Genomic DNA, 22,958 nt, shown 5'->3' with positions numbered 1-22,958 from the left:
TGAATAATTGTTTCCAGATACAATTACAAGACACAGTAAACAAGCCAGGAACTAAATTATAAAAGATACAAGATGGAGAAAAATACTTTGTAAATGCAGAGAAGTTTCAGTATCGATAATTTATACCTTTGAGGTACTTAAAAACTATATCCAGTTATTACGTTATATCTGCATACCTTTTAACTAAACCAAAATGTTTTTACAGTGAAAAACATTTGATATCTACCATTAACTAGGCTATTTCGCCAGATTGTTTTTCTAAATTATAATATCCCTGGTGGTAATAGTTTTAACTAACAATCGATTGAGAATTGCTTATGCAAAAGAGAAAAACCATCGCTAAAATACAAAACCACAAAATGACCAACCCATCAAATTGTTCATTTTTCTTCTTGTTGTTTCAGTCGAGATAACTCTACAACTCACTAACGTCAGTTTAAACCTAAATCCACACTGTGCGTTTCTTGGCAGTGCACAGTGACAACGCTTAGTCGTAATAAATTATAGAAGTTAAAAAAATCTAGTGTGAATAATGTTATCATTACTCTTTGAAGTTAGCTTTCTTACAGAAATTTGGCGTTCCTTTAGAAATCTTAAGTACAGGGTGAAACAAGAATTACCAGCCAATAATAGACGAACATTAGATGACTGTGACATGTCGACTACTCAATGCTTTGTACACGACACGTTCGGTGTCTTTATAGAGCCAACTCCCTATATTATGTATGAAGTGAAAGAGTTAAAAACTCAATACACATAATATTAAATTTTATTATACACATTCATAGAATACACTAACTTTCAGTCAGGGGAAAAAACATCACAAAATAAGTAATAAAAACATTTTGTAAATGTAAAATGATGTAGGAATAACAGTGCAAAAAAGAATGCAAACATGAATATAGGGATGATACAGCTATACATAGATCATCCCTACATTACTTTCAATATTAAAATCTAATGCTACACTGTAAAATGCATACTTGAATTTAATATTACTGCAGTTGAAAGTTATATATTTCTGACTATTGGTATGCAGCTTGTTTATCATAATATCATGGTCATGTCAGGGTAGGCATCAGTGTACTGTAACTAAGAGCCTAAGACTTAGGTACAAGAAAAATCAAATTGAGTCAAGAAATCTTTTTTTATTATCACAGACTACTACAGGCTCTCGCTACGAGGTCGGTCGAGTTGACCGACCTCGTATCCATTTTGTGCTCGTGCATTTTACAGTGTAACATTAAAGTTTAATATTGAAAGTCATGTAGGAATGATCTATGTATAGTTGTATCATCACTATATTCTTGTTTACATTCTTTTTGGCACTGCCATCCCAACAACATTTTGCATTTACAAAATGTTTTTATTACTTTTATTTTTGGAATTGTATTTGATGTCAATTGCAAGAGTAACGGACAATGTTTTTGACTAAGTAAAAAAATGTGTGGCAGATTGGCAATATGATTGGTAAACTCGATTAGTTAATTAAATTAGATAGGCGTATCTTATTGTTAGCCTTAATTATTTTATCTCTATTTTCAAATATTCTTCTTTTTAAAGATAATGCCTTTTAAGAGTCTGCGGGTACAATTCTGCTTTTACCCAGCTTCTGGTGAGAGTTAGTGAAACCTTACAATTCTTTTAATACACCGTAGTTTCTCTCCTAGTAAACAAATATTGTTCAGAACCACAGAATTGCTTAGAACTGCTGCTAATGTCAACTTGGAAAATATGCGTTGAGCCAGTGAGAAGATATCATTACTCTTACTTTCTGACATTTATGAAACTAGAATCTTCAGGTGAGAAGCAAGCAATGCCAAAATGACGGGAGTCTAACATATTACATAGCGAATTCGAGATCGGTATGTGAAATTTGAAAGAGCAAATTATTCTTTTAGTTCTCATTGAATTAAAATTTATAACGATTCTCTATTGTGTATGGTTGTAGTTTGTTGTGTAAAAAAATAACATCTTATCGCACATTTAACATTTATTTCTAATGTCGACAAAAACAGGTGGTTACTTTAGTTGCGTAAAAATTTTGGAATCCTATAAGGGACCCAAGTAATAATGTCACATAAAAATTTTGAAATCCCAGTAAAAATGTCGCGTAAAAATTTGGGAATCCTGTAAGGAACCCCAGTAAAAATTTTGGAATCCCAGTAAAAATGTCACCTGGGAAGAAACTCGTGAATGAAACTTTCTTTTCTAGTTAGATGAAAAACACATCTCAATATAGAAGTAATCCTACTTTAAACGTGACGTTTTGAATCCTGTTAAATAGAACAGTTAGTACGACATCATGAAAGAACTTGCCTTCTTCTCGTCAGGATCGCCGATGTAGGCAACTGTTGGGTGTTCGTGCTGAAAGATAATTAACAAAGTGACTTAGAATATAAAAAATACAAAAAATGAATATTTAATTGGTTGTCTTTTTTACAGAGAATCAGCAGGATTGTTATCATAGATGATGTTGAAAAAAAATACAAGATAAACTGAACAATGTGAAGTAGGTTTCTAAGGAAGGACTGGATTAGATAAGTGTGTATGAAAATTTAGTAGACTTGTTTGTTACGCTATATTTTCTAACCACAGACACAGCGTATACATTTTGAAAGAACGAGAATACAAACAAGTGTTTCAATCAACTACATAAACTAATTAAGACCTTAAAAACCATTCACTTTTCATTGATATTTTTCTTTAGAAGAAATACACCTATATCTAATCACCAGAAACGCCCACCGTTTTGTAACCGGGAAACAAACGTTACTAACATTTTCAGAGAATTCACTAACTGTTTTGCTGTGTAGATTTGGTTTTCATATGATATTCTAACTAAACAGAACTAATCTTAGTGTTGTTAAGGGACGATAACTCCAAACAAGAGAATGAAGTGTCAATAAGAATTGAAAAAGAGGTTTATTTGTAAACTAATCTTAGGCTGGATTACAAGGCTTGATTTGATTGTTTTAAATTATTACTGAATTTCTGTAACCTGACAAGTGGAATAGCTATGTTACAACAAATATTCAGTTATTAAATCAGCGATTTTGTTTCGATCACAAAAAAAAATTAAGAAATTGAAACATTTAGATACAATGATACATTTAGATTTAATGAACTCTAATTTAATCAGAGCTTCAACGCTAAATATTGTTTCTGCCCATGATATTGGACGTAATAAAATAACTATGACTGTAATGCTCATGATATGTTATATTGGACGTAATAAAATAAGCATGACTGTAATGCCCATGATATATTATATTGGACGTAATAAAATAAGCATGACTGTAATGCCCATGATATATTATATTGGACGTAATAAAATAAGCATGACTGTAATGCCCATGATATATTATATTGGACGTAATAAAATAAGTATGACTGTAATGCCCATGATATATTATATTGGACGTAATAAAATAAGCATGACTGTAATGCCCCTGATATATTATATTGGATGTAATAAAATGACTGTAAAATACAAAACTAAAACTAACCCTTATAAGTACTATACAAATACTACAGGGAGAATATCTTCATTTAAATTAACTATAAACTATTTACTAATTAGACATTATTAATTTTTAGTAACAATAATACCCAAATACACTTTTCATATTGATAAAATAATTGACTATTTTTAATTAAATGAAGAACTCTTTAGATATCACATTGAACTGTGTGCCTTCCACAAGTAATTCCTAAAAGTAAACGTGGACAGTGCTTTTCTCATGTTGTATTTTCACGCTCAAGTAAATCAAGTCTTATTTGAGACAAAATGTTGCATTTTGAAGGAATCCATATTTGGCATACATTACTTGTTTCACAAAAAAGCAGTCTACATTAAACCAATAGCTGAAAACGTTATTTAAGGCTTAGAAAGGAATCATCACAGAAAAAAGTACTCAAAAAAAAAGAAGAAAAAAAGTTGAAGATGTTTACCTTGATACCTGCTTTAGTATTACGAGTAGACTGGCGCCTCAAGGAAGCCTTACCGAACATGGTCACACAGAGATGTTTAAGTCCTCGTATAAAGTATAAGATAGACTTTGGACTGATTATGATATTGAACGGAGGTGGAAGAGTGGATCCTTCGTCGAAGTAACCCATCCACAGCTTGGAACGTGCGAACTTCCACTCTCTGTCTGCATGATCCTTAAGGTCAGGAATAACAAATATGTTTTTCAGTGATGTTTATTTTTTTTTTTACATTCGTTTACACAATAAATGTATATAACTCATACAAAATATTTGTTTATTCGTAATTTTCTTCGTTAAAAGTAAATATCCCAGTAATATGAAAAAATGATTTCATTTTCTGTGTGACTAACACATGTATTTAGACGATAAGGTACGTGTAAAAACAATACTGACTAGCGAAATAAGTTATTCGACAAAAAAACAAACTTCCATATGGTTATATTCTTGTTGAATTTTGACAAAAAATACTAACAGTATTTTCATTGTTCGTTGTGTTTAACAAAGGAGTACTCCCTCTAGAGCTTAGGAGGAGACTCCCACCCAAATCTCGATGTGTTAAAGTTTAAAATGAACAAATCCAACACCATTTGGAATAATCAAAAGACAGCTAAATATTGCGTAGACTATAATTCAAAGTTAACGTTTTTAGGTTTAAATCTATCAATATCACCTTAACAGTGTTCACTCAACGATTTGAAAATGTGGGAGGTATATTGCAACATTTTCTCCAATAACTACAACCAGCTTTATAGCTATGGTATAAATAAGGAAAGTAAAATAAGACTACTTGGAGTAGATTTACATTTTTACAGTATATTTACATTTTTACAGTAGATTTACATCTTTACATACCCCATTTTGTTCCACCAATTTCTCCCCCCCCCTAACAGAGGTGCCTACAATAAATTATTCTTCGTAAGCTCTTTCTGTAAGCATCATTACATCAATAATTCTCTTATCACGGTAACGAGTCTTTCGTATAATAGGCTTAACATATACTAAATAATGCATATCTTTTACCTCCCAGACTTAACACGAATGAATAACGATTTGTATATTGTAAAGCATAGATTCAAGAAAAGTAAATTGATAAAGAAACAGTGATAGATAGGCATTACATTCGATCTTTTCTTTGCACTCAATCACAAAGTTACTTCGAATAAATAACGTACATTTCGCGAGTGTAAGCTATTGAATAATTTAAATTAAATATAAATAAAAACTTGAAGAAGACAAAACTTGTTTAATAGCAATATACTGTTATACAAGACGTGTACAAATATTTTCATTTACTCAAGTATGAGCCTGCCGGTGTTATAATAGCTAAAATATATACCTGAAAGAAGTTATGTTTCACGTGCTTTAAAAAACATGCTCAGGACAGGAAACACTTGTTCTTTTCACTGCAGATCGAGCTAACCGTTTGGTAAGCACTCGTTATCAACCCCCCCCCCCGCCAAATAGAGAGCTCGTGAGACCAATTGTGTGAAGATTCTCATTCATCTAAGTTATTGAACATTTCAAAGCATAGATATCTGTGAAATTAACAAATTAAAAGTTACTAACGTATTAAATATCCAATCTAAAATTAACATTTCACTACTTCTAGCTGTGAAGATTACCAGCCGGTAGTAGTTTCAAATAACGAAGACATTTGTCACATTAACTGTTTCTAAGATTGTTGTTGTTTTCTTTGTGCATCGTTGCACAATGGGCTGTTTGCACTCTCTATCGTGGGAAAACGAGTCTCGGATTTTAGCGTTGTAAGTCCGTAAACTTACCGCTGACCAATCAGGGACGTTCCTAAGTGAAGGTCCACAAATCAAGTATTATAGCCAAATTCACAATTTCTAAAACAATACAATTTACATCAAATAAAGTAAAAATGTATGAAAGTACTGAGCAATTCCCTAATTTAACGTACAAAAATACTGGCTGTGAAAAACTCCAGGCTTCTCTGGTCATTTCGGAAATAATGAAAATGTCTGTCAAATTAAACTTTCTCACTACAACCAATGTTTTTGCAAGTTTCAGAACTTCCAAGATAAATAATAAAAATACTGAAAAATGTCCAATATGAAAGAATAACTTTAAGATGTATCACAAATGAACAGTTATCTCACTAAAAGAATCGGACAACCACCATTTCCGCCAAATGTCCAGTAATTAAAGATTTACAAGTTTGCTGATTTCGCGGTTGAAATTAGACCTAAAGATTCCCAAGACGTTGATAATATCTGAAACAGCTGGAAAAACTAGGTTCTAGAGATTTAAGGAAAAACTAATAGATATATGTTCATAACAAGATTCGAAAAAAGCAAGCGAGAATTTTTACAAGGTAATAATAATCAAAATTTCACGTGAAAAAGTATCTGCATATTTACAGTTTACTATGAAAAGAAAACTTCATATTTTTAATATTGTCTTCCTTCACATATCTAAATATTTCTCTAGATTATTCTATTCTTTCTTATGCACGTTGTAGGAATCACTTTTTACCGTAAGTTTATGTGAACGTTTTCGGGAGATACTTGAATCGCAGAGATTGGAAGAACATAAAAAGACGTATTTAACAAGCTAAGATAAGAAAGTTGTTGCTTTAAAGCATTCAGGAAACTACTTGTTCAAAGGGAATGGCTAAATATTTTTATAACACTTATTCATATATCGAATATATCGTATACTAAAGAAGAGCTGTTTTAGGAGGGAAAATATAGATTTTTTTTGTAGAATAAAAGGTACATCTTGAAAGCTATAAGTTTATGTTAGTTGTTCTATGTCTACTGAATTTATTCATTAGAATCTTTCAAATTGGGAAATGTAAGCGAGCTTGACATTTTCATAAGGAACGAATTCCATCAACTAAATGAGTTATTCAATTTCTCGGTGAAGAAGTCTCACAGCTAAATACCCGTAGACTAAAGTGTTTGGTAACAAAAGATTTAAAATTCCAAGGCTGGCAAATCATCACCCTTCTTCCTGCCTACTGACTTTCTTGAACGACTCAACGAAGATTGCTGGAAACGTTAAAATGTAGCATTACGAAAACAAAACTAACGGAACAAATATCAAGCATTAAAGTTATATGCAATTTCGTGTTAGTCCTTTCTAGTTACTGCTAATCCAAAGACATAATTTATTATAAAACTCACTGGACATTTTTGATACAAGCATAGAGAAAGTTTTGTGCATTCAAACTATATATAAATATAATTAGAGTTAATTTTGTAGAGAAGGGAAAAAAATCAAATAAATATGTAAATAAATAAATAAAAGAAAAAAAACCGAACAAATAAAAACGCCTCCACAAAACAAATATACAACACAGGGGCAGAAATAGTAGGATGGGTCATTATGTAATGTGCCCTGGTTTTTAGAGGTACTGACGGAAGTAAAACCCAAACTGCGTTTGGGGGGGGGGGTACATTGTCTGTCCGGTTAACCCCAATTTCGCCGGTCTCACATGCTTAACAAAGAGAAAAGGAGCAGATGTGGGTGCCCAAGTCCACAACATCTTACATTTTTACCACCAGCCAAAAATAGGAAGGTGGTTGCTCACAATAAGAATAAATAATAAGAAAGATAATAAAGTACTATACATCATTGGCGGAGACAGCAAAACAGTTCTTGAAGTTGGTATTCCAGCCCTCAATATGATGATTGGACATAAATATCAAGATGTTAAGGTACTACTTACTAAGCTCAACTTTTTGCTATTATTTTTAACCTGGTGTTGGATATTTGTTTATAATTGCAGTTTTATTTTTAACCTGGTGTTGGATATTTCTTTGTAACCCTGGTTATATTTTATCTGAGGTTTATATGCTGTGTAAAACTCACGCTATCTTTCCATTTGATGTAATCTGTTTAGAAATTTTTTAGCTTACTTAAATAATATATATATATAAATGAAATACAACAGACATTACTTACTTACCAAAAGACCTTCTACCAAAAAAAAAAAAAAAAAGGGTGAGCCGAAAATAATTGTGATTAAACTTCTGAACGAAAGCCAGTGCAGATAATTTGGTACTTGTTGTTAATGGGAAATAGACTGATTGTTAGAATTCAAAATGTGGTCACTGTGTACTGTGATTTCATTGGTTTGAAAGTAATCGAGTTTGATTGGTTTTAACGATGTCTTTGCCAGTAATACTTACTTTATCGCTAAAGTTCTCAGTGATTCATTTACTCTGTAAATCTTTTGGGTTAGAGTTTTTTCTTCTTCCTTTAATTATTCAAATACAATATATATTTACTAATTAATAAAGTTCAGTGATAATAATATTTGTTCAAACCATTCATAAGAAACATTGTCTTTAGATTCTACAATAATAATATTTTTCAAACATAATTCTATAATTTTGAATTATACTGAAGCATTAAGCACTGTCACCAACATTTTTCATACTGAAAAAGTTGTTGGTTTTCAATTATAAGTGAGACGAGCGTGAGTACTGTTGGTTTGCAGGTCCAATATTCGCGTCCCGTTAGCACAATAAAAAATATCGCGCTCTGTTCTTTGAGGTCATAGGTTCGTTATAATGGTGACGGAGAAAGTTCACTATTCATTGTTGTTGTCTTTTTTAGTGAAAAGCAACGCAATGATCTATGTACACTCTGTCAATAGGTGGAAATCGAACCCCCGTATTTTAGAATTGTAAGTCCTTAAAGTTACCGCTGACTCACCGGAGATCCCACTATTTGGTCTCACAAGAGTAGCCCAAGAATTGACTAGCTGTCTTCCCTCTACTCTATCAATTCAAAATTAGGGACATCCAGTGTAGATAACCCTTAAATAGTTTAGAGCGAATATCAGAAAAAAATACAAAAAAATTACAGGCTAATAGTTTTTTAAATTCTAAAGTCAAGACCTTCTGTCGTTAAATCATTGATTTGCATATTTTTAAATATAAAAGTAAAGTAATTTATTAATTTCATTTTCAGTATGTTGATAAGAAAACCACAAATTATATGATTTTTGGTTGGGTTCCAAAAATTGTTTTTTAAAACTTAATGTAAGTGATTTATTTTCAGATTTTGTAAGTTATATATAATTACGAAGGAGGAAGGAGGTAATGTTTTCATCCCTGTGTATTTGTCAGCAAGATTTCTTGAAACGGCTGAATGGATTTGGACGAAAGTTCATATACGTTTGGAATATGAACAAACTTAGAAGTGATTAGTTTTTGAAGGGTGAAGACCACAGCAAGGTCACGAAAAAAAATCTCTATCTGGGGACCGCTTTTTCACATTATTTTTACTCTATAATTCAGTCAAAAATGATCGGATTTTGATGAAACTTGGTGGACTTATGTAGAATATTATTCCTCATTATCCTGCCAAAAACGGTTGGTGTCCGTTGATAACGACGGACATACGGACACATTTTCGTATTTTTTGAGAGCCGAATATGATCAACGCTGCGTGGCGGCGGTATGCGCTTTACTGAGTGCCCTCTAGTTATGTGATGTAACAGCTAAAACAAATATTGCCTGTCCTAAACTTCATAAATAAACAAGGTTCATTATATCGAGTGAATCAAAAGTCGCGTACCACCATGATACTTCTAAGTCTCGTCCTTGCTCTCAAGTTATGTTTCAGTTACACCAACTGTTTTTTCTTTTGTTACTATAATTGGTTGGGATGTAACTAGCCTTGCATAATTATATGGAAGTAATCCTGCTGTTGCGTGTTGTGATATTAACGGTGCAACTTTTGAGCGGTTAGGGCACGAATTGGAGAAATCATGGTGGTGTGCGTGATTTTTGTCGCTCAATACCTGCTTTTTCAGTTACGGAGAAGTCAAGCATAAACAGATTTTTTGTTAATGTTCATGAGGTCTAGGTGTTTACAATCTATAATAATTTCTGAAAATTTTATTTAGATAGACAATAAAATGTGCATAGTTGTTGATTAAGAGACAATAAGTGACGCCAATTTTACTTAGATAGACAATAAAATGTGCATAGTTGTTGATTAAGAGACAATAAGTGACGCCAATTTTGCGAACTCTAAAGAAGTAGGTTGCGTAGCTAGACCAGTGACCACGAGGAGAAGCTATGGCGAACAAAAGGAATAACAGGGTCAATGACCCGGGGATCGTACCTCAATCACCTGGAAGGACTTGGTCATCATGGCTATTAACATGTTTATAAGGAGAATGATGGCAGTGACGTGATAGGCCATGAACAACCCTTGCCCCACCATCTCGACTTGCGCGTGGTCCTCGATGAGCTCGGTGCTGGCCGGGTAAGTAACGCCGAAAAGTGACCAGAAGAGAGTGCCGAACGTGTTCCCGGTCCTGAGCAGCGAGGGGAGAAACAACAGAACTTTGTTAATAAGTTATCCCCATCAATTAACATTTTTACTTTTCCAAAGCTGTCTTGTTCAAGTCCCTGCCCTGGAAACGAATAAGAGTGAGTTTACCACTTGATGCGATCAGTTTTGGAAGTTGTAAAAAAATCAAAATAACTGTTGGGCGCAAAACAGTGCTCAAGATAAAAGCAGAATTATCGCAGCTTCAAATGCGCATGCCTGGTTAATGAGACTGAACTTTACAAACTGTGTCTGATAGAAAGTACTGAACGTGTTAAACAATGAATCTGAACATCCAACTACTGTTCTGTATGACTTCCAACAGTGATCACAACAGGCACACTAGACGTCTTTACCTCTATATCTTGAAAGGAGCGACTCATCATTGCAATCAGCATGTTAATCATAACCGTCATAGCCATGATCATATAAGCTCCCAAGAGAGCTTGTCCCACCCACTTGGTAAAGGCTTGATCCTCTCTGGCTTTCAGGTCCTTGATAGGAATTACACCAAATAAAGACCACAACAACGTTGTGTAGCTGGAGTCTATGCTGTGATGGATAAAGATAACAAGTAAGGTTGGTTGTGAAATGGAATGGACACAGTTACATAATAAAGTATTAAACAAGTAAGTAATGACTACAACACCTACGCTGTCTTTCGATGTCGAACTTTACAAATAACCTTAGCACTTAATAATTATAACTACATAAAGAACTAGGAGTGAACCTAGAAATTTAGTTGTCATAAGTGCATAAATACCATTTCATCACATAACGAAATCGTACATCTTACATTTAAAAAAAATGTTCAAATCACATTTCTTCAAGATGAAACCATTTCTTTCTCCGGTGGAAATGGGTATTTGATGCTTCCAGAGAAATCCAATTTCCAATAATAAAATATTCTAATTGACAAAATCTTTGTTTTTTGTTTAATTCAGTGAAACTCATGAAATGTGTTACTTTTGTGTGAAAGCGATTTTGTGTAAAGGTTGCTCAAACAAAGCCGTGATATTACGAAATTAATATCCACGCATTAAACACTTTATAAGCGACATATAATTTACAAATTTCATACAATATTGATTTTTTTTAATCTCCAAGAGCTAGTACTATCTAGTCTTAATGGTGAACAGAGGAACTTAACCAGTTCTGAAAATGGTTTAGGGTTAAAAAACAAAATAGAACGACAGAATTATGACAAAAATTGTAGTTTAAATGAACAATGTTTAACTTAAACAATAACTTAGCTAATCTTAAAATAAATAATTTACTGCTGAAGTAATGACATAATATATTTACTTTTCTAATTAATATATTCGAAATATCTCATAAACGTGATGTCAATGATAAACTGAAGAACAAACAAACAGTTACCTAGTGATAAATCATACCATTTTTGTGAGAAACAAATAGTAATTTATGTATAACTACTACTGTCGACTGAATTTTTTTCGTAATAATAAATTCAACCACATTTCACTATTTATAATTTGTTTAATCTCCGTGAGACTATGAACGGTTGGTCACGAGTTAAGAGAGATGATTGAAAGCTTAATTTGATAATCAATATCTTTTCACTTGTAAATATTAACTTTCTATAATATAATTAAGGTATCACTAGACCTATATCCGTTTCACACTAAAACTAAAGATTTGTAGCCCTTAAACATTACAAGAAGCAGTTATCCCTAAAATAAATGACAACTTCATTAGTTAAGGTATATCTTAAATTATTTTCGAGCCAATATTACATTTTCTTCCTTTCAACTTAATCACAAACTCTCAATACGTCACCAGATGGTATCAGTGTATAAAGATGGATATACTAGTATATTTATCTCAAAATTAATCAGTTATACATGAGAAGTCTCGTTGATATGAACTCGGTGACACAACTCTCATTCCTGGTACTTAAAACGTAAGGTAAACCTATCTTTTATTACAGTCTGTTGACGGGCCAAGTAACATAGTGACATAAAAACATTTACCTCAACACTTATCTTATTTTAGCATAGTGGCGTAAAGAACAGTTATTTCAACACTTATCTTATTTTAGCATAGTGGCGTAAAGAACAGTTATCTCAACACTTATCTTATTTTGAGATCTCACAGTCGAGTGGTGGTAGTTTTAAATCGCAATTTCTTTTGAACTCGCTTGGATATCGGTAGGTGCCATCTACTCATAATACTTGATCGAAGTGTGTAATATTTTGAAGGGACGAGGAGTTTTTTTTATCGAAATAGTTACAAGGTTTATTGAAAGAGCCGAGTGGTTAGCGTGCTGGGCTGCGAATCCGAAGCTCCTAGGTTCGAGCCAGCCATATAGCGCTGAGAACTCTCCACAGTTTCTACTGTGAGCACATTATCAAACTGACAGTTAGTTCTACTAATCGCTAAGAGCAGCCGTGTAGGAGGCGGATGCTGCTGACTTGGTTTCACACCTTCTGTTCGACAGTTGTAAATGAAAGGACAGCTATACCTGAACTTGCGGTCTCTGACGTGATCGCTTCGTCCATGCATCACGTAGATGCTGTCAGGTTGAAAATACTAGTACCAATATTTCATATGATAATCCTCCCTCGGTGACTCAGCGGTAAGCTTCAAGGCTTATAACAATAAAATTTAGAGTTCAATCTGCACGGCGGACACATCGCAAACAGCCCTTTGTGTAAACAGACTTGCGGTAATAAATACAGTAATCTCAATTCATATGTTTTCTTTGACGGATAATTGAAACTCAGCACACATTTTCCACAACCAACCAACATGCTTGTAACTTAGTGGCACGAGGAAAAGTTTCTTATCGAATTTCGAAACCATTTGACAAAAACTTTGTGGGCTGGCAGCCTGGAGACAGAATTGTTGATGTAGAACACTAAACACAACACTTCATTTTTCCCCGTTGCCACACTATTACTTATCCTCATTCAGTGTTATATATTTCTAGAGCCACTAAACACAGCACTTCATTTTTTCCCTTTGCCCCAATATTACTTATCCTCATTCAGTATTATATATTTCTAGAACCACTAAATACAACACTTCATTTTTCCCCCTGTGCCCCAGTATTACTTATCCTCATTCAGTATTATATATTTCTAGAACCGCTAAACACAACACTTCATTTTTCCCCCTGTGCCCCAGTATTACTTATCCTCATTCAGTATTATATATTTCTAGAACCACTAAACACAGCACTTCATTTTTTGACCGTTGCCCCAGTATTACTTATCCTCATTCAGTGTTATATATTTCTAGAACCACTAAACACAACACTTCATTTTTTCCCCTGTGCCCCAGTATTACTTATCCTCATTCAGTATTATATATTTCTAGAACCACTAAACACGGCACTTCATTTTTTGACCGTTGCCCCAGTATTACTTATCCTCATTCAGTGTTATATATTTCTAGAACCATTAAACACAACACTTCATTTTTCCCCCTGTGCCCCAGTATTACATATCCTCATTCAGTGTTATATGTTTCTAGAACCACTAAACACAGCACTTCATTTTCCCCCCGTTGCCCCAATATTACTTATCCTCATTCAGTGTTATATATTTCTAGAATCACTGAGCACAGCACTTCATTTTTCCCCCGTTGCCCCAATATTACTTATCCTCATTCAGTGTTATATATTTCTAGAATCACTGAGCACACGTCTGTATCTGTGTTTGAAGAGTCATGCGTTTTTGATCTAACGAAAATAAAGTTTCATATTTTATTGTTAAGAGTAGCCAAACATTCTCAAGATGCATGCTCACCCGCATAATATTATCGAAGGGTCTAGTAATTTATGAGCTAGGTTGTTCATCTGAATTTTTGGACCAGCCCTGGTATATTGCAACGAAATTTTCATCGAGGCTCTTAACTGCGCATTTAACTGTATGAAAGACAGATTTAATCAGGTGAGATTTGTAATGCACTCTCGCGTGTAATCACTCTTTATAAAGGTTAAAACCAGTGAGATGAGAAATAACACTGGTAAAAATAAATAACTGAATATTGTCTATATCTTACCCTCTAGAGGGCTTTATGATTTGAGGCTGAAAAACGAATAACAGAAAAAGAGTTTGTAGAGATCACCAAGTATTATCATAGAAGAAAAACAAAACAAGTGAGAGATAAACTTGGGCTTTAAAGACAAAAAGGAATAACAGAAAATTAAATTAAAGAGAATTAAAAAAAAAGACAGCAGAGACTGAGTGAAAAACAAAGGTTTGGCCTGTTGAAGAACAAAAAACCTAAAAGATTCCAGAAAATACGTTTGTTGGTTTAAATGCAAAAATGTACAGTGGACTACCTGCACTGTGCCCACCACAGGGATCAAACCCAAATTTTGGTACTATAAGCCCTCACACTTAACGCTGAGTCACTGGAGATGGATATCAGAATACTGCAAAATGACAAAGGAATATTGTAAAAATTAAATCCTTTACTTGTTGCCAATTAATTCACCACTATAATCAAATGTACAGTTTTGTTCATTATTCAACAAAAACCCACAGTACCTTCTATTCTGCTACGAGTTATTATACTTTGAAAACCCAAAGGTTGGTTATATATTACCATCCATGTTGTCCAGTTAGTTCCAGCGAAGAAGTACTTTTTCGAAAAGAAAATACATAGCAGCATTTTTTTAACTTAAATTTCAAAACATTTGAACTAGAATGAGAAAACAAAGTAACAAAGAAGGAATAGAACATGATAGAGCTTAGAAGATGAACTTCCAAAGTTATCTTGTAGAATAATCACAATCAGTGTTCAGGTAGTCTAAGAGAAAGCGAAGGAGATAATAAAAGCTAATAAAGAAAGGAAGACAGGTAAAAAAGAATATAGAAAGTTAGCATAAACAGAGAAGGGAGAAAAGAAAGCGCGTGCAAGAAACACAGCAGAAAGAAACGCGGCTATTAAAAGTAACGAAGATAGAAAAAATTGAAAGTAAATCCAAACAAGTTCTTACATTATGGCCCAATGACGGAAATTTTTTAAAATGATAATTAACGTAGAGTAAGAGAAAGAGAATGACCGAGATATCAGAAAAGAAAAGAAAGTACAGGTTTAGTTTTAAACATAAAGTGCTGAAAAAAAGAAGTAACAGTAAAATCTGAAACACTGAACACTGCAGAAGAAAACTGATACATCCTGAAAAGGTAGAAATCGTGATTGATATAGACTAGAAATACCGACAGAGACGAGATTCTAGCCGCAGTGATAGTTATTGAAAGAGTCAGTAGGTACAGATAGTTATTGAAAGAGTCAGTAGGTACAGATAGTTACTGAAAGAGTCAGTAGGTACAGATAGTTACTGAAAGAGTTAGTGAGTGCAGATAGTTACTGAAAGAGTCAGTAGGTGCAGATAGTTACTGAAAGAGTCGGTAGATGTAGATAGTTACTAAAGAGTCAGTAGATGTAGATAGTTATTGAAATAGTTAGTAGGTACAGATAGTTACTGAAAGAGTCAGTAGGTGCAGATAGTTACTGAAAGAGTCAGTAGATGTAGATAGTTACTGAAAGAGTCAGTAGATGTAGATAGTTACTGAAAGAGTCAGTGGGTGAAGATAGTTACTGAAAGAGTCAGAGGGTGTAGATAGTTACTGAAAGAGTCAGTAGATGTAGATAGTTACTGAAAGAGTCAGTAGATGTAGATAGTTACTGAAAGAGTCAGTGGGTGAAGATAGTTACTGAAAGAGTCAGTGGGTGAAGATAGTTACTGAAAGAGTCAGTAGGTGCAGAAAGTTACTAAAAGGATCAGAGATTTAAGTTGTTATGTAAAAGAAAACAAATACTAATATAGGCAATGAATAAATACATCATATAAATTATCTAATACTCATTTTAAATATTGCCGTAAAAAGTTATCATTTTTATGATGAACATAAATAATTAATAATTATAAAGCTATTTCAATACTATGATCAAATACAATATGCTTAGAATATATTAGAATAACTACATTTTCCATTAGCTAGGCAATGCGTGATATTAAAGTGCATATAATTCTAGCTTTGTAGATGAGGAACATTATTTAACATAGGTAAAACAAAAACCGAATCACCAGTAAGAAATAAATCTCTCGAGTCTGGTTGTTTCAGTAACCGACTTTTCTCTTTTAATCATTGGACAGTATTATTTTTAAGAATTTGACAAACTTCTATACGCCATTTTCATTTATAAGAGCTTGTTTCATAATATTCGTAGCTTTACCTAAGTTTAGCTAAATCCTACAACAACTTCTAATCAGTAATGGCTAATAACGAGAAAAAAAAAAAAACGAGTTCACTCCGAAGTATGTGTATTTGTACAGGCCGAAAATCGATTAACTTCAATCAAGTCATAGAGTTCTTGTACTACTAGCCCTGATGAAGCAACAGTGGTAAAACCTTGGCTGAAATAATTTTTTTTATTAATATCTGGAGAGTTAAGGCCTTTTTTTTATAACTTTATTGGCAAAATATGCTAGATTACTTCGTTGAGAAAGTTAGAAATTTGAACTTACGTTATGAAGGCATCTGTATTGCGCTGACAATTAACAGTGACGTTCTCACCACCGATCACTTTAGTGTCACAAATTTCGCTGTCAGTATCATAGTACCAGTAGAGCTGATTCAGACCACAGGCGAAAGACGTCAGTACTAAAAAGAAGATGAAAAGAAACTTGGCGATGTCAATGATCATACATCCTAGAGAGATTTGTAGAGGTCCGAGATGAGGGTTAGTCTGGAACAGGTAGATAATCCTTGCGAAGCTAAAAACGTTAGCCATGGCAAACACGCCTTCAGCAATGAGAGTGGGATCATTGTTGGGCCAGCGAGCACGTTCCAGTATTCGAGGTCCATACTGTTCGCTTTGGATCAGGAAGAAGGACATTGCCCTGAGGGAGAAAGCGGTAAGGAAGAGAGATAGCATGATAAAGTCTAACCAGTTCCACCACTGTCGGACATAGGCCTTGATTCCTTCCTCCCACAGTTGTTTGCACTCCGCCCAAACCATCCCTAGAGTGTAAACAGAAACTGATAATTACAGGTTCATCAACGTTCTTCTTTACTATAGAAACTGACCATAAAGGTTGTGTTCATAACAAAATCTGAAAAAATTATCTGGAACACTACGTCGACGTAAATGTTGCTTTTTAAAAGAAAAAAATAAACAAACATATATCATTATATCCATAGCTGAGTTTTTGAGTGAATAAACAGGAAATACTGTAAAAACTGTGAATTAAACAATGGCTTGAAAGTGAAATTGGACCTGAATATTAAAGCAATAAAGCCATTTTATTTGCGGGTCGGTCATGCCAAGCGGTTAGCAGAACAGAAGATTCTAGAGTTGAGCTGCGATATGAAACACTTGGTTAAAAATTTATATTTTTTTTTAGCGGCTGAACTGTGGGTAAGCTAACCTGGTCTGATAAGATGCCATTAATTTTAAGAACTCCCCGTTAATGTTTTTACTGCGCATATTCTATGACTTATAAGACTAACACTGTTGTCAAGTGTATAGTATCATAAGCCACAACATGTTTTTGGTAAGAATTCCCGCTCGTTCAAACATTTAGATCGACGAATTGTTCGTTGTTAACAGCGTTGAGTAGAAAAAAACATCGTGAATAATATTGTCAAATTATCCCGAGTTAGTCAAGAACAATGTGTTTCTGTTATGAGTTAATAGTAACGACGATGATTGGCAATGGACAAGTTTTCGATTTGTTTTAGTCTCATACTGAACGTATAGCTTTGATTTTTATTAATTTTATCATTGTTTTATAGTGCTGATTTGATCGCTTATATACAATTAATATAACTTACAGTATTAGAACTACTGATTAACTTATATTATATATATATATATATATATATGCCAATATCAAATAAGAGGAAGGCGTTGTTCTTGACTAACTCTGGATAATTTGAAAATATTATTCACAAAATATGCAGAGTATAAACCTTATCTTTAGTGTTAAGTTGTAATGGATCAGCTATTACTACGTTTCCAAGCTGATGTAAGACTTTAATAGCCTCCTGTACGTCTAGCACCATAAAGAGAGTGAGACATTGGCGGAAGAGCAGTGTTAAAGCCGTGAAAGTGCTACCAACTTACTGAAATCATAATATAATAAAAATATACGATATTTCAAACCTGGTGGTGCTTTGATTATTTATATGTACATATTTTGTGTTTTCACAATTTAGTAAACAAGTGAATGTATAATTTAACATCATTAAATGTTATCCAGTCTATTTCGCATCGTGAAGGAGAGAATAAACTGTTTTTTAAATTCACTATTTTGAGTTTTGTAGAAGTTACAGGTTTTAGAACCATTGAAAGCATTCGCAATGTAACTTACTGCCTGAGTTACAATAACAAAAACAAAGAAAAACATGCTGATATTAATTGGTAAGTTAAACTCGTTGGAAAACTTTGTAAGAAATTTCAAAATAACAAATAATCCAAGGTTATTGAAAATCTCACTATCACATACAATGATGGTCCAATGTGGATTTCTCTCATATAGAACATATTTGTTTACTTATTTAATGTCAAACTTTAAAACTGTTTCCTCTTAATAACAATATCCAGAAAAAAGTGTCTTAATAATCTAGAATAATACTGTTAATGCAACGCTGTATTTACTGTTATAATTATACATGTAAATAAAAAGTTGGTAAAATTCTCAGCCCATTTCATCTATAATAACATGATTCATTTACGACTTTAGTAAAAATCTGATTAATTTTTACTTCATGTTAAAATGCATCATTAAATTCTCTAAGATGTTTTGAAGTTAAGTTGATAACTTCCATGTTTTACGAAGGTGTTACTATAAACTCGCAATATGCAAATGTAAGTACTCAAAATAATAAAAGTAAAATGAATGGTGTATTAGACTCCAAACTATTTCGGATATTCGTGCAAAGCTACACAAGAGTTATCTGCATTAGTCGTCCCTAATCTTGAACTGATAGACCTGAAGGAAGGTACAGTATTCATCACCTACTTTCGGGCTACTGTAATCGAATAATTAGATTCAATTACCACTCTTATAACGCACTCATGGCCCCTAAAGAGCGAAGTGCGATTTTGTAGCAACGGGACGCGAACAATGGACCCACGGATTTACACTCGAACATTCTAACCAGTAAGATATCCCCAGACCAACTGTAAATTTAAACTGTTTGAACTCTCAGCCAAATTTACTTGTTTCCAGTAATTTTTGTGGGGAATCGGCGGTTGCTGCTGACTGGCTACCCTTCTAATTGTCAGTAATTCAAAATTATGGACGGCTGTAACCTAAAACCAAGTAGTCTTTGACCTGACAATTGAATCTATGTTTGCATAAAATGGCGTTCAAATTGAAAATTTGGTTTGGTTTTGATTGTTGTTAAGCGCAATGCTACACAATGGGCCATCTGTGTTCTAGTCACCACGGGTATCGAAACCAAATTTTAGTGTCGTAAGCCTGCTGACTTACCGCTGAGCCAATGAGGGGTCAGGTTGAAAATACCAAGAAATACCAATATTATTATGTTAACTAAGCGATAAAGTAATATAATTTTAGAAAGTAGAAACAGATTCATTATATTGTTTAGGATGTTATGAAGATGCTAACAGCCATTTTCGAAAAAAAAGAAAAGAAATTATAAATCAAGTTCTTAAACAGCCTGCAAACCTCCAAATGTGTTCGAAACATTAAGTGGTTCTTTGTTGAGTGAAATCCAATAACAACTATGATATAGTTGAAACTACTCGCTAGCAATGTTTGGCCACCTCAGAAACACACATCAGGATGTATCGTTAATTGTGTAAAGATAATTGTCATCGTATGGGTATTTATACCAATGTGAAAATATTCCAGGTTTCACCCAAGTGTTCCGGTTTTTTATACACAAAGAGATTATACAAGTGATGGCCTTGGAAGTTGAACGATATTAAGTGACTACGACTATGAAATATTTTAGACCAGTGTTTCTCAACCATTCAAAGATACTTATAGTTCAGGCAAAGTCGTCCTTAATTTTGAACTACAGACCAGAGGGAAGGCAATTGGTCGTCAGCAATAACCGTCTGAAGCGGTTACTCTTAACCGTAGAGCGGAATTGACTTCTAGTCTAACGCACCAACAGCTAAAAGTGTGAAGTGTTTTGGTCGCACTCGAACACGAAACTTTCGGATCCCCCAGTCCAATTTTACAGAGAGGGCTGTGATCGGCGAGAAAAATTATCTGGTGGTGAACAAGCAAAATTTATACTAAGGTTGAAAATTTTTATATCAATATTTATATTTAATAATAAGTTAATATCATAAAATGTAAAAGACCCGTCACCTTACCTGTGACCCAAAAGAAAACCAACCACTCGATCAAGGAGGGAGGAGGTCCACGAATATTCTGCTTTGACCGCTCTGACCCCTCCAGACGTGTGGAAGCTAAAACCAGCAGTAAAAGAAAAAATCCAAACGAGGCACTGGAAAAGAAAAGACGTTCGTTAGACTCGATACACAAGCAAACGTGACCATTTCTTCAAGATGATTTACCACATAAACCAGCGTTTCTCGAACTTTTGTCAACAACTCTTCCCCTCTTAATAAATATGGTTTCTTGCGCGCTCCCTCTTTGTTAAATGAGCAAAAGAGCGAGATAACTGACGAGATATAATACAAGGATACACATTAAAATATTATGTGTGTTGTAGTAGTTACTTAATATTTTTATTAATACAGATATATTACAACGCTTAATTTTGCATTATAGCACTATTGACTATATGAAATCGCTCGCGCCTCCCCAAGAGATCCTTTGCGCCCCCACCCCACCCCACCCCTGGAGGCTGCGCCCAATACTTTGGGAAATGCTGACGTAAACGAAAAAAAAAGTAACCAAAGAATCCAATTTCCTTGCGCTTTATAATACAGATAACTAAACAGTTTTTATCACTCAAGTATTTACATTTTTTATATTATCTTGAAAAAAAAGACCTAAAAATGAAACACAAACCTGAAAGAAAAAAAAAACGTGTATGGCGTATGTCACGACACTTTAAGTATAATATTAGTCACTAAACCATAGGATTGTATGGGCTATTGTTGAACTTATGATTATAAGATAAATTCTTTTGGACTATTTAGACTTACAAACAATATTTTTGCTCGTATTATAATGTGCAATCATGCTTATTGATCCACACATCTTTTGTTATCATTCATTGACAGGTCAGAAATGTTATAAATGATTTGATATCTCATAAATCACTGATATAAATGGTTATATGTTGTAAGTCCATCATAAACTTTGGTGTTAAGTGAAAGGTCCTGTCGATAGCACCATGCAAGTTGTTCAAATGAAATTCTATTACGTGTTCTTCCTACTGGAAACCTTTACATGGCTAGTAAATAAAAAAGTCAGTCTTATTGCGATGGAATATTACACAAACTAACAATAAAGGGATTTTATATTTTTATGTCGATAATATACGGACAAGATGTTACATATGTATGCATGCCTTATAGTTGAAAACCAGAGATGTTGAATAATTTTTGATTTGTAAATCCAATAAGCAATGGCGTAAGTATGCTCCCACAATTGCGGGGACTGATGGAGGGGCGAAGAGCCCGACAACGGTAAAGACATTTAATTTGTTTGAACTAAAGAGTGGTTGCACTATTCTATTAAGTTAAAAATATCAATCAGCCGGAATCGTAACTACAATTATAGGGAAATAAATGAGGTGGCCCAATTAATTTTTATGCGGAGGACCTCATATTTTGTAGTGACGCCACTGCAGTAAGGTATTTGTTGTAAAAAAAAAAACCTTTAAAAGTTACAATATTTCTGTTACTATCATTAAAGAGGTTTATTTTTTTCTCTAATCCAAGTAATATGAATATTACAAGGTTAAAACCTCCATCATTTAATTAGTTGGACTTCTTGAACTTCAACCTTTAACTTTTAATGAATTTGAATTAGCTTCACATTTACTAATTATGCTCGTTTTTTTTTTGCTTGCTTTTCACCAAACTATTTTATGCATCGAAGGGGAAACACTGTTATCGAAATGGTTATTTTATACATATATCATATCTGATTATCTTGCCTTTCAATCTATTTAACTGCTAAAAATTCGCTAAAGAAAAATGCTAATAACTTGTTATGTTTATTTATTTGTAAATTTCATTTCCTCATTAAAACGTGAAATGTAGTGATGATGTAGCGGCTTAAGCTATTATCAAGGATGATGTAGCGGCTTAAGCTATTATCAAGGATGATGTAGCGGCCTAAGCTATTATCAAGGATGATGTAGCGGATTAAGCTATTATCAAGGATGATGTAGCGGCTTAAGCTATTATCAAGGATGATGTAGCGGCTTAAGCTATTATCAAGGATGATGTAGCGGCTTAAGCTATTAGTTCATGCACTTTTCTGTTGCAGCAGTCTAGATTTGCAGAAATTATAGCTCATCAGTACTGCTTAGCAAAACTAATAACACAGGCCTGCGAATTTAAACTTCATAAAAGTTGTTTGGTTTTAATAATGGATATTCTATAATTCAGCTACGCAGATTTCGAAAATAATATTAATTTTTTCTATCACGTAAGGATTTTTTTTATAAATCGGGAAGAAAAAACTTTTACTCAAATAAGAC

At 33.5% G+C, this 22,958-nt stretch overlaps 1 protein-coding gene across 1 annotated transcript in view; it reads right to left on the bottom strand.

The window, feature by feature from the left end:
• LOC106464597 (transient-receptor-potential-like protein) overlaps positions 1-22,958 on the bottom strand; it is a gene marked incomplete in the record, with an annotated part of 53,990 nt that overhangs the window by 10,315 nt on the left and 20,717 nt on the right. Inside the window, 5 exon segments of the mRNA NM_001314091.1 lie at positions 2,320-2,367; positions 3,955-4,167; positions 10,668-10,863; positions 16,820-17,315; positions 20,650-20,783. Coding sequence (NP_001301020.1) covers positions 2,320-2,367; positions 3,955-4,167; positions 10,668-10,863; positions 16,820-17,315; positions 20,650-20,783 — 1,087 coding nt within the window.

This window comes from Limulus polyphemus, unplaced genomic scaffold (genome assembly GCF_000517525.1).
Source record: "Limulus polyphemus unplaced genomic scaffold, Limulus_polyphemus-2.1.2 Scaffold1699, whole genome shotgun sequence".
In the NCBI taxonomy this organism is placed as follows: Eukaryota; Metazoa; Arthropoda; class Merostomata; order Xiphosura; family Limulidae; genus Limulus; species Limulus polyphemus.
Note: the sequence above shows the minus strand (reverse complement) of the source record. Positions and strands in the feature narration are given on the sequence as shown.